This window comes from Sinocyclocheilus rhinocerous, unplaced genomic scaffold (genome assembly GCF_001515625.1).
Source record: "Sinocyclocheilus rhinocerous isolate Xijiao unplaced genomic scaffold, SAMN03320098_v1.1 scaffold2083, whole genome shotgun sequence".
In the NCBI taxonomy this organism is placed as follows: domain Eukaryota; kingdom Metazoa; phylum Chordata; class Actinopteri; order Cypriniformes; family Cyprinidae; genus Sinocyclocheilus; species Sinocyclocheilus rhinocerous.
This window is the reverse complement of record NW_015666157.1, coordinates 434,788-447,164: the sequence shown is the minus strand read 5'-3', so window position 1 is coordinate 447,164 and position 12,377 is coordinate 434,788. Positions and strand designations below refer to the sequence as shown.

General features: G+C 41.0%; 1 protein-coding gene across 4 annotated transcripts in view; it reads left to right on the top strand.

The window, feature by feature from the left end:
* Nucleotides 1-12,377, top strand: part of LOC107731752 (inactive phospholipase C-like protein 1) — a 78,205-nt gene that overhangs the window by 53,645 nt on the left and 12,183 nt on the right. For 2 of the 4 annotated variants that reach the window (XM_016542913.1, XM_016542916.1), the window contains exons 2-4: nucleotides 98-712; nucleotides 2,513-4,198; nucleotides 11,022-11,384. In XM_016542913.1, coding sequence (XP_016398399.1) covers nucleotides 98-712; nucleotides 2,513-4,198; nucleotides 11,022-11,384 — 2,664 coding nt within the window. The remainder of the gene's footprint in view (nucleotides 1-97; nucleotides 713-2,512; nucleotides 4,199-11,021; nucleotides 11,385-12,377) is intronic. The other 2 variants (XM_016542912.1, XM_016542915.1) reach the window with 1 other exon arrangement.

The following is a 12,377-nucleotide window of genomic DNA, read 5'->3' as shown; positions in this document are numbered from 1 at the left end:
GATTTCTTTACTAGAACAGAACTGTCTAGAATGACATAGAAGTTTTCTTCCTTTGTGGTTCACATAGTGTTTAATTTTTTCTTCATTTTTTTCCAAGGACCCTTCAGTGGCCAAGGTCAGTGGTGGAAGAAAGAAAACGGTTTCTTTCAGCAGTATGCCATCAGAAAAGAAGGTGAGCAGTGCTGCAGATTGCCTTGCCTTCATGCAGGGTGGCTGCGAGCTAAAGAAGGTGCGACCTAACTCGCGCATCTACTCGAGATTCTACACTCTGGATCCTGAGCTGGCCTGCCTCCGTTGGGAACCCTCCAAGAAAGATGGTGACCGAGCTCGACTTGACATCTCCGCTATCCGTGAGGTCCGCACAGGGAAAAGCACAGAGACCTTTCTCCACAATGGCCCGTCTGATCACCTTGCTGAAGAAGCAGCCTTCTCCATCATTCACGGTGACGAGTATCAGTCCCTGGACCTGGTTGCTCTCTCTGCCGATGTGGCCAACATCTGGGTGACAGGGTTGCGGTACCTGTTGTCTCACCCTGGTTCCATTGGTGGAGGGGATGGAGGGGTGGGAGAAGGCAGTATTGGGAACAAGATGAGGCAGAACTGGTTGGCGGCTGAGTTTGCTCTCGTTGATGAAGATGGTCACGGAATTGTGTCTGAGGACACAGCAGTGGCCACCATCTGTAAACTCTGCCCTGGCATTAGGGAAGCAAAGGTAGGACATTCTTTTATAATTCAATTTATTGACCACAAAATCTTGCATTTCATGAGTAAATGGGTTTAGAAAAAGCCAAGCAATACTGAATGTCTGACACCCCAAATTGAAAGCAATCATGAATGCATATACTGTGGCAGTTTTTATGTAGGACGCATAAAATAAGAATCATACTACTGTCCTAGAGCAGTAAGAGATGAAAAACAAACACTGAAAGAGCCATAAATATGAACAGGCAATATGACTGTTGTTCCAGAGCTCGTCTCTCTGTATCATTACGTGGCTTGACTTGATAACCAGCCCTGCTGAGACAAACAGCAATTGTTTAGTTTTCAATTTGGCAGCTGTGACAGTAGTTTCATCCATGTGTGTTTGTGTGTGGACTGGACAGCTGGGGACAGGAGGAGGACAGACAGAAGCCACAGGGCCAAGTCTCCAAGTCTTTGTGACAGCGGGTGTGAGGCATCTGCTTCATGTGTCTAGAGAGACATGTAAAGGCAAAAAGGGCAAGGGCTGACTGTATAGGCATGACTCACTTTGCTCCTGGCTGTATCCTAATCTTGAAAAATGCAGGACAAGATCTAGGCCCTGTGAAGCGCTACTGTTCCTGAATTTGTATGACTTGTGACATTTTGTCTCAAGATTCAAATCACTATCTGCCGCAAGCTGCTTATTTGATTTGCCTCTGGTTTGTGTAATAGTTTTGTTCTGTGATTGCTCATTAAGTTTCAAAGTTCTTTTCAAGGAAGAATATCACCCCCAGCATTTCTTATTCAAGAAACAAAACCTAAAAAACTGATGAGACAGGCTTACATTATAAGCAGATGATAATTACAGTAGACTGCAGAACTCTCAAGGCCTTGGTCATCAAAAACCAACCGTTACCTGACAGTAGTCCTTATGTTCTTTTTTATTATTTAGTAGATACTTTAAAGGGATAGTTCACCCAAAAATGAAAATGTGATGTTTATCTGCTTACCCCCAGGGTATCCAAGATGTAGGTGACTTTGTTTCTTCAGTAGAACACAAACGAAGATTTTTAACTCAAACCGTTGCAGTCTATCAGTCATATAATGGAAGTGGATGGGAATCACGGCTTTGAGAGTCATAAAACATAGGCAAACAAAACCAAATTAAACCCTGCGGCTCGTGATGATACATTGATGTGAAAAGACACAAAACGATCGGTCTGTGCAAGAAACTGAAGAGTATTTATATCGTTTTTTACCTCTGATTTTCAACGCAATGTCCGAACATTCCTGAGCGCGTTCGCGTCTTCTTCTTCAGCCCTGCGCGTGAGGCGTCTTCTTCTTCTTCTTGCTTTACGGCGGATCACAGACTTATAAGTGCATTACCGCTACCTATCTCTCAAATGGACCATTGACACTCCTAATTGAGATTGTAGATAGAGTGTCAATGACTCTCAAAGCCGTGATTCCCTTCCACTTGCATTATAAGACTAACAGACTGCAACGGTTTGAGTTAAAAATCTCAGTTTGTGTTCTACTGAAGAAACAAAGTCACCTACATCTTGGATGCCCTGGGGGTAAGCAGATAAACATAAAATTTTCATTTTTGGGTGAACTATCCATTTAATGTCCAAAGCAAGGCATTCCCCCTGGAGCAAGTGCCTTGGGCAATAGCAAAATTTTAATAGTTTGTAGATTAATCCCTTTTCTAATCATGCTTTAAAATAACAAGGTTTGGGTTTCTAGCTCAAACTGTTATCCATAAAAGTGCTGCCAACACAAATGTGTACTAAAAACGTTAATACAACTCTTTCTTTTTTCTTTTTATCAGGTGCGATTGCGCTTTAAGGAGATTCAGCGGAGCAAAGAGAAGCTAACCTCTCATGTTACACTGGAAGAATTCCAGGAGGCCTACTGCGAGTTGTGTACGCGACCTGATGTCTATTTCTTGCTAGTGCAACTCTCAAAAGACAGAGAGTGCCTTGATGCCCAAGACCTGCGTCTTTTCCTAGAGACTGAGCAAGGTCTACCATTGGCCACCACTGAGGGCTGCTTGGAGCTTCTTCGCCGCTTTGAACCCTCTACAGCTGGGCGTGAACGAGGTCTACTGGGCTTGGACGGCTTTACCCTCTACCTACAGTCAGCTGAGTGCCAGTTATTAGACCCTGAGCACCAGAATGTGTGCCAGGACATGAAGATGCCCCTATCTCATTATTTCATCAGTGCCTCCTACCGCTCCTACCTGCTGGATGACCAAGTGCATGGCCGAGCTGATCTTGGGGGTCTCATTCGAGCCCTGCAGGCTGGCTGTCGGTGTCTGGAGTTAGGGGTTACCGATGGGCCAGAAGGGGAGCCATTATTGGGTGTAGACCATGGTACAGATGGAAAGCATCATCACCATCATCACCATCACCATCATGGTTCTGTTACTTTGCGCAGTGCCCTGGAAGTAGTCAACAAGTATGCTTTTCTCACCTCCCAGTATCCTCTGCTGCTGTATCTATGCCAGCGTTGCTCACCTTCCCAGCAACGTACTCTTGCACAACACCTAAAAAAAGTTTTTGGACCCAAGCTCTATACCCCTGAATCTCTGCCTGTCAGTCTGGGAGGTCGTGCAACCACTTTGCCCTCTCCAGAGCAGCTGAAGGGAAAGGTGCTTCTTGTGGGAAAGAAGCTGCCCCCCGAAGAGGAAGGTTCTGAAGGAGAGGTATCTGAGGAGGATGAGGAGATTGGTGGTGGTGGTCCTCTGGCTGGCAGAAGGATGACTATCCCTGGGGAAGAGGAACTGGGGGTGGTCCTTGTTGTTCCCCCGCCCCCACAGCCAAGGCGCCTCCGATTGCGGCGTGAATTGTCTGATCTCGTCACGGTTGCTCGTATTGGAAGTCGCAACTTTTATGCTCACCGGACGAGTGCACAGCCATCCCAACAGCACTCCCCCCTCTCCACTCCATCTACACCAGGTACACCTATGACCCTTGACCCCCCTTACTGGACCCTGTGCTCTCTTGGGGAGGGAGAGGCAGGACGGCTGGCCAGTGAGAGCCCAGAGGAGCTGGTGAACTTTACCAAGCGCAATCTAACTCGTGTGCGGCCCAGCTCTGTAAGGCTAGACTCTAGCAACCCAAACCCACAAGGCTACTGGAAAGGAGGTGTGCAACTGGTGGCACTCAACCAGCAGACACCAGGTGCCATGCTAGACTTGACCCGTGGCCGTTTTATGCAGAACGGTGGGTGTGGGTATGTTCTTCGTCCAGCAGTCATGCGAGAGGAGGTTTCCTACTTCAGTGCCCAGTCACAAGGCTGCGTGCCTGGTGTACCACCACAAACACTCAGGGTGAAGGTCATTAGTGCTCATAGTCTACCCAAGCCACAAGGCTCTGGTGCCAAAGGTGAGGTCATTGACCCATATGTGGTGCTGGAGCTGCACGGAGTGCCTGCAGACTGCACAGAGCAGAGAACTCGCACTGCTGCCCAGAACCAGGATGACCCACTGTTTGACGAGACCTTTGAGTTCCAGGTGAGAGAGCGAGAACATCATGAATATAAATCAAATTTATTTCATATGTGATGTTGGAACACTTTATTGAAACTAAAGCCGGCCTTGCCACCATCTCTGATATTTGCATATGGTTTTTGCATTTTGCCCCCTAGTGGCAGTTGTATGTAACTTTCAAATTGGTTGTGATGTAGCCAGTACTGTAGCCATTACTTTATACTTTTTTTACCATGGTAAAATGAATGAACAATGAATGTACACACACAAAACAAATGATCAGCAGTACATCTAAAAGAAAAACGTTTTCTAGGTCTACTCAATGTAAATTATTTAACAATTATAAAATCACCGTTTTGGATATAATTATTCATAACTGCCCATTTTACGGAAATGTATTTGTATATGACAATTGACCCTTCGCAAAGACCCACCCTCCTTGCTATCTCCGGCAAACAATGCCGCTCTCACACTACACATCATGTTCTCATGCAGTAAAAAATACATTGCAGAGTAAAGAGGAAACTGACAACACACTGACAGACAAGACAGAGCAGGTTACTTCTGGTACAAGGTCTCAGGACTCACAGCTTTCAAATTTTGTCATTTTTAAAGAAATTTTAACAATAAATACCGTTTTGTGGCTCTTTAATGACAGATCATTGTATTGCTTCAGTTAAAGCGCCATGTGAACCGATCATCTTTTCATGTGTACTTAAAGCACAAAATGAACATGAATGAAAATCAGAAAGTATTTTATTTCAGCCGTGGAACACACCATTATTCACCAAAGTCCACCGAAGTTAATCTACACTCCTTTCTGATTTAAAGGGATACAGCTACGTCTACATGGGCATGCGCACATCAGTATAGCGTAATTTGTGTCACACTGTACAACAAAAATGACTGTTTTTGCATTATTGTTTAGGGTTGGGGTAGGTGTAGACGTTAATAAAACAATCTAATAGATTGAAAATTTAATTTATTGTTAGTTTCCGGCCGTAGCTGTCGGACAAGATGGTGGATTTGGCGTTATGATTGGTCAGATCGCCTGTCAATCAAGCTCTTTGTGAACGGTCAGTTCTGCATAAGAATATGAACGGAACACAGCTCCCATACGGGAAATTATTGACTTCTGGTCTGTAGTTTGATGTTTTTCTGAGATAGAAAAAGACTGTATAAAACTTTGAGACATGAGACGTTTTACATGGCACCTTGCCTGTGGGTTTTTGACCCGGTGTTCTCTGGTGTGGCCAGTGACGTGCACGGTTGTTCTGAGCTTCTCTGTGTGTATCAGTCTTGAGGGCAGTCTCCATTCTCATGTGTCTTAATCAGAATGCTGCAGTCCATGAAGCAGCAACTGAGCCATGTCTCACACAGATTACCTGCTGCATGCAATATTAGCACAGTTCCGACTGAGCTCAGCTATGCCCCATCATCCTAAAACCCATATTCATTGACCTCCCTTAGAAGATTGTAATGATGACAAGGTGATTCCAAACTAACATGTCATATTTTGGAGGATTGTGTTATATTCTGAGAGGATTGTGTTTCTGTTTGTAACAGTTCTTGTAACAAAAATATTATTGGCACTGCCTAGGCTTCGTATACAGGTTTCAGAGGACAACAAAATGGCTGAAAGCTAATTCTGCTTTTAGCGCTGAATCAAGACAGAATCTGATATTTGTTTTGAAAGTTTGAATGTTTTTTTTTTTTTTTTAGAAGACATGCTGATTTTCTCTCTATGTAGTTAGACATAAACATATCCTGATAGAATGCAGGGAGTTTATAAAAGGTTAGCTCTCACTGGTTGCTCCTTTTCTTTCATTTCTTATCATGCGCTAACCTGAGCTGGAAACTATAACAGAAATGTCACCTACATAAATAACATGAATGTATAGAGTACTGACCTGTGATCCACAACCAGAATGAGGTTAATGGATGCAGTCTGTCCTCATGGATGCACTGGGATGACGCAAGAGTGTGCAACTCAACACAACTCTTCTTAGATCTGTAATTAGGGAACAAAACTTAATGGCCTGCTAACACTAATGCTCTTGCCCTGGATTGTAGTTCAAACCTACAGTCTAGATACCTCATTACACTGCTCTATAAGTGGGTGCCAGTTTCTTCCAGCATTTTTTTTTTTAATGATGTGACCTTTCTTTTAGCAGGGCCTAATTACAGTTGCATGCCAGATTTAGACAGCTTTAATTACGAGATGCAAATTAAGAGTTTCTTGGTGCAGGTGTGGGTTTGTTTTACCTGTGACTTCCAGTGCAGTGAAGTGGACACAAACATGCAGCACTCTGGGTGTGTAGCAAGACTGCTGAAACCAATCAGCCTACATTTTTACAAGGTTCATCTGAGGAGAGCTAGTGTATGTTTGAGGAAATTGTGTTAGCAGCAATTTTCTGAAGGCTAAAAAATATGTTTTTGTCAAGAATACTAGTTTCTATCAACAAGCAGAGAGATGTTCAAGCACTCAATAAACACACTATTGTCATGTATTTTTTCATTGAACCAGAATCCATTTGTAGTGCTATTATCCATATAAAAGCAATGGGTACCATCATGACATCTCCCTGCTTCTGTTTGCCTGTTGTCCCATTTTGGCTACATTAAAAATCCTTGTCGAAGCTACGCGCACACACAGCAAACCAGAACTGTTCGTTTTGTAAGACCGAGTTAAATATAAACCAGCTAATATTGTTTGCCACAAAAAATACAACTTTTCAAGGATGAATTATAACAAAGCACCTTGCATTTCATGCTGAAACAAGAGGAAATTGGAGGCTTTAAAATAGGGGTGTGCAATATGCAACATTGATCATGGACGATAAAAATGTCTCCTCGATCTGCTTTTGAAGAAATATTGTAGTATTGTGCTACAGCGCACATTCTATCATCTGCAGTTCTGGCGCCTCCATCTCAATATGCTGTACAACGCAACATACATTCACTACAGTGTTAACTCAGTGGTAGAGTTACATTCACGGAACACTGCACTTATTAGCAATCACAAAAGTACATTATTTGCATGTGCTTTAAAGCTTTGCCGGTTAAACATTTCATTCACATGCTCTTCTGACGTGCACTTTTTCTGAAGCGCGTGCACTAAAAAGCTTGTCAAACAGCGTCTGATTACTGAACTAAGTTATCTTTTGCGCTAATACGGTCAAAACACATAAGGTTATATACTCATGCCTAAAATGAAAATAAACCGTTTAGAGAAAAAAAACCGGATACGTGCCTGTACTGTATATTAGATGCGTGCAGGTCTTAAAGGGACAGTACTAAACATGCTGCTGACTGTCATTAAAGGGATAGTTCACCCCAAAATGTAATTTCTGTCATTATTTACTCACTCACATATTGTCCCAAACCTGTATTAATTTCTCTCTTGTGCTGAATCCAAAAGAAGATATTTTGAAGAACGTGGGTAACCAAACAGTTGCTGGTCCACATTAAATTTGATAGTAGGAAAAAAAATACTATGGAAGTCACTGTGGACCAGCAACTGTTTGGCTTTCCATGTTCTTCAAAATAACATTTATGTTCAGCAGAAGAAAGAAACTCATTCAGGTTTAAAACAACTTTTGAGTGAGTTAATGATGGTATAAAAATAAAACACTGACAGCAGAGAGAATGACAAAATTTTTATTTTTGGGTGAACTATTCCGTGAATGTTAATAAAACAACAAAACACAGGGAAAAATCACTCACTACTCTTGACTGAAAAACTTTAATACAGCTGCTTTAAGAGGAATCAGTCTATATACAGGTGCATCTCAATAAATTAGAATGTCGTGGAAAAGTTCTTTTATTTCAGTAATTCAACTCAAATTGTGAAACTCGTGTATTGGCAATGAATGTTTGTGGCTTACCCTCCTTGTGAAGGGTGTCAATGATTGTCTTCTGGACAACTGTCAGATCAGCAATCTTCCCCATGATTGTGTAGCCTAGAGTTGAATTACTGAAATAAATGAACTTTTCCACGACATTCTAATTTATTGAGATGCACCTGTAGTGTTTTATTTTTATATTTGTTCATTCAATTTCTTGAATGCTCCTGCTAAATGCACCTATTGTACCTGAAAATAAAGCACTGTTTGTTTTTATTTGTGTATTATGTGTATTTGCAATGTGTATCTTTCTTATTTATTTAATAACTAAGATAAAATAATGACAAAGATTTTTATCTTAGCCCACTTTGGCCTAAATATCCACCATTCTTTTATTTTAATTTTGTTACCTTGAAAGGCTTTGTCTTTATAATAGGGAAATTAGTTTGGCTGCACTGCTCATACAAAATAGTAAAACCAACATGACAAATAATTGTGATAAAATCGTGAAACGTGATATTTCTAAAAAAACAACAAAAGAAACGTGATATGATATTTTTGCCATATCGCCCACCCCTACTTTAAAATTAAAATATCCTTTATTAGAATATGACAGTGAAAACTTTGACAGGAATATGCAGTAAATAAATACTTCTGTATTTATTGCCTGTGTTTACCCTACACAGTTATTGCATTTGTCATGTTTAGACCTGTTAAATGCTCCATACCACTGACTAGATATGAATATGTCTTCCGATATGAATCTCCAGATACTGTACTTCCATGTTTAGTATAAAGGTAGATATGTGCCTTTTGGATGGGGTTCTACATAATACACATTGCATTTCAAGTAGACAGTGATAAAAATTGTGGGTGAGACTTGTCCTTAGCGCTTATAAATTTAAATCCCTGCTATTGTAATTTAAACCAAATACTGTGCCATATGGTTATTTGAAGAGGAGGTTTTGAGAAGGATCCAGTGAAATCACAAATATATCTCTCACGCACACACTTATTCTGTCCTGGGGGATTGTGCCTCTTGTTGTTTGCATTTGTTTGTCTCTTGTTGCTTGGAGCTCAAGGACGTCATACAATTATAAGTCATGGGAGTGGTACACCTATCAGAGTCCCGCTAACAAACGCACACACACACACACACACAGACAGAGGAGCAAATGCGCGTCCCCTGGTGGGATCTGATAGAATGCTTTTACATCTCTTCCTGTGGCCTTTTTCACTAAACAGATAAGCAACTGAGAGCTCTGTACCCCTAATGATGCCAGTCACAATGTCAAGTCAAATCATACTTATCTGTGTATCACTTTTCAAAATTCACATTGCTTCAGAGCAGCTTTACAGAAAATCATGATGTTGTTTAATGACATTTTAATAACTTCATGCCCTATAGCCGCATTTAACAGATTAGAGTTGGGTGATAATATATTAATACTCATGCATTTTGCAAAGATGCTAGCAATTCAGCAGTTGAGATTTGCTATATAACTCTTCACACACACACACAGACAGAGGAGCAAATGCGCGTCCCCTGGTGGGATCTGATAGAATGCTTTTACATCTCTTCCTGTGGCCTTTTTCACTAAACAGATAAGCAACTGAGAGCTCTGTACCCCTAATGATGCCAGTCACAATGTCAAGTCAAATCATACTTATCTGTGTATCACTTTTCAAAATTCACATTGCTTCAAAGCAGCTTTACAGAAAATCATGATGTTGTTTAATGACATTTTAATAACTTCATGCCCAATAGCCACATTTAACAGATTAGAGTTGGGTGATAATATATTAATACTCATGCATTTTGCAAAGATGCTAGCAATTCAGCAGTTGAGATTTGCTATATAACTCTTTATATAATGGTCTTTATATAATGTCTCTGTAGAGTATACATGTATTTGTCATACCTAGGTGTGTGCACGATCCTTTCTGTACTGTAATAATTTATGTACCATTGTATTTACAATACTTATTTGGTACAGCCATGGTATTAACATGGTATTACCATGTCCAAAAACATGGTAATGTCGTAGAACTGGTTTGTCTGTAGAGTTAATTAAATTTGTCCATGTACAGAAGCTTGAAGCAGGTTCTCTGAGATGCTGCATACCTGTCTTGAACTATTTTCTCTTGCATGAGTTGTGTCCAGGCGTCTGTGTGGGTGTCTGCTGCTAGCTGAGGCGTTTTATCTTTGTTGTCTGTGTTTTCCTGCCAGATTTTCTCTGTTTTTCATTTTCTTAGTATGACTATGCATATTCAGTGTGACATAACTCTTTTGTGTCTCACTTGTTTTGTGTGTGTGTTATTACATGCTGTGTATACATACATCTACATATCATGAATATGCTTACACACACACACACACACACATCTCTCGATAACGATACGTTTTCTTTTGGAGATGCGCAAATGAGTAATTTAAGTGATATTACTCTCAGGTACCATTGTTCCTGTTTTTCTGACACAAAGGAAGCAGCGAAATACAGACTTCCTGTTATTTTCAGTGTATTTGTTACTATGTGGGTATGCTTATTGGTTATGTGAACTTCTAACAATAGTTACACGATCATTTTTGTAAGTTGTTTCAGTCTGTAACAGTCCTGCAGTTATTCATGGTGTGCAAGATGTAGGCCTATGATTTTGTTCAATTGTGTCCTTATTTATTAATGTGTGTGTTTGTCCTACATAGCCAGATGTCCAGGTGATATTGTGTGTGCATGCTAAACATTTCCATATTTAAATAGATGAGACTGTGGGAATGCGCTTTATGCAAATGATCTTTTAACTACCATATTCTGCGGTGTTACAGGGGCACGTTTGGCTCAGTGGTCTGCACTAAATTTTGCATGCTTCATATTTCAGAATGTCTGCTCGTGTTAAGTGTCTGTTTATACACCCTAGATATTTAATTCTCCTTACAGCTGCATCTGTAGAATGTTGCACACCTGAAGAGGCCAAAAATTACATTCACTGTTTTCTCTTTTCAGGTGAACATGCCTGAACTAGCCCTGCTGCGTTTCGTAGTTCTGGATGATGATTATATAGGTGATGACTTCATTGGCCAGTACACCATTGCTTTTGAGTGTCTACAGCCTGGATACCGCAATGTGCCCCTGCTGGGCCTCGCTGGAGACCCTTTGCCCCACGGCAGCCTGTTTGTACACATCGCCATCACTAACCGCAGAGGTGGGGGAAAGGCCCAGAGACGGGGTCTGTCCGTCAGGAGAGGAGCACGGCGTGGACGAGAGTACGTCACTCTGCGTAACACGGGAATCAAAGTGCTGGATGACACTTTCCGCCCAGCCAGCGGACCTCTGCGAGAAGCTACAGACCTGCGAGAGGATGCACTGGTAAGGGAGGTTGTACATGTTCAGACAACAGTAATACTAGCAATTTTACTTCTGCACTACTTAGCAGCCACACCCTGCTGAAAAGACCAGGTTACACATGTAGGAATTTCCATTCTGGTTCAGGTTGGTTTATGTAGATTAGTGTGGTTTGGTGCTGGTCAGCCAGCATGGTTTTTTTCCATGTGATGCTGGATGATCAAGGAAATCTTGCTGGTAATAGGGGATAGTTCACCCAAAAAATGAAAATTTACTCACCTTCACGTTGTACCAAACCCATAAAACTTTGATTATTCTTCAAAGACAGACTGATCCAAAGATCCAGAAAGGTCATAAAGGCATCGTAAAATTAATCCATAAGATTCAAGCGGTTTAAGTTTTGTGTAGACATGCAATAGCTTCATAAAATGAACAGATTCAAATTAGGCTTGCATGCCTGTACTTTCAAAGGAGAAACCGAAACCTCTCATGTTTCATAAAAAATATCTTAATTTGTGTCTTATGGTTTTGGAATGACATGAGGTTGAGTAAATGATGATTAGAGTTTTTTTTTTAACTATAGACCTTAATCAGGTTAGACACTGTTGAATTTAACGCAGATGAAAACAACACTGTGGGGGATAGACTTGCAGTCTTTGCAAAATCACACACTGTATAAAGGTCCTCATAACTTTAAAAACTGTTTTATGACAGTTATCATTCTGTTGAAAGTTATTTAGAAAGGCGTTTCATCAGCTGAACTATCGGCATGTTGTTTAATAACAGTACAGCCCATTGGACCTACTGCAACTCTATCCGTCACAGCCTTGTTTTCATTCCTGTCAAAAATGTAAGGTTTATCGCTTTATGCTTGGGGCTGTGCTGGGGGCTAGCATCCTGATAAGTTTTTAAAAGTTATCAGTGCACTGCATAGAAACCTATAATCTAAAAGCGAAATAAATAGTAACTAAATGTTTATTTTACCGGTATTTTATTGGAATAATTTCTAAACATTTT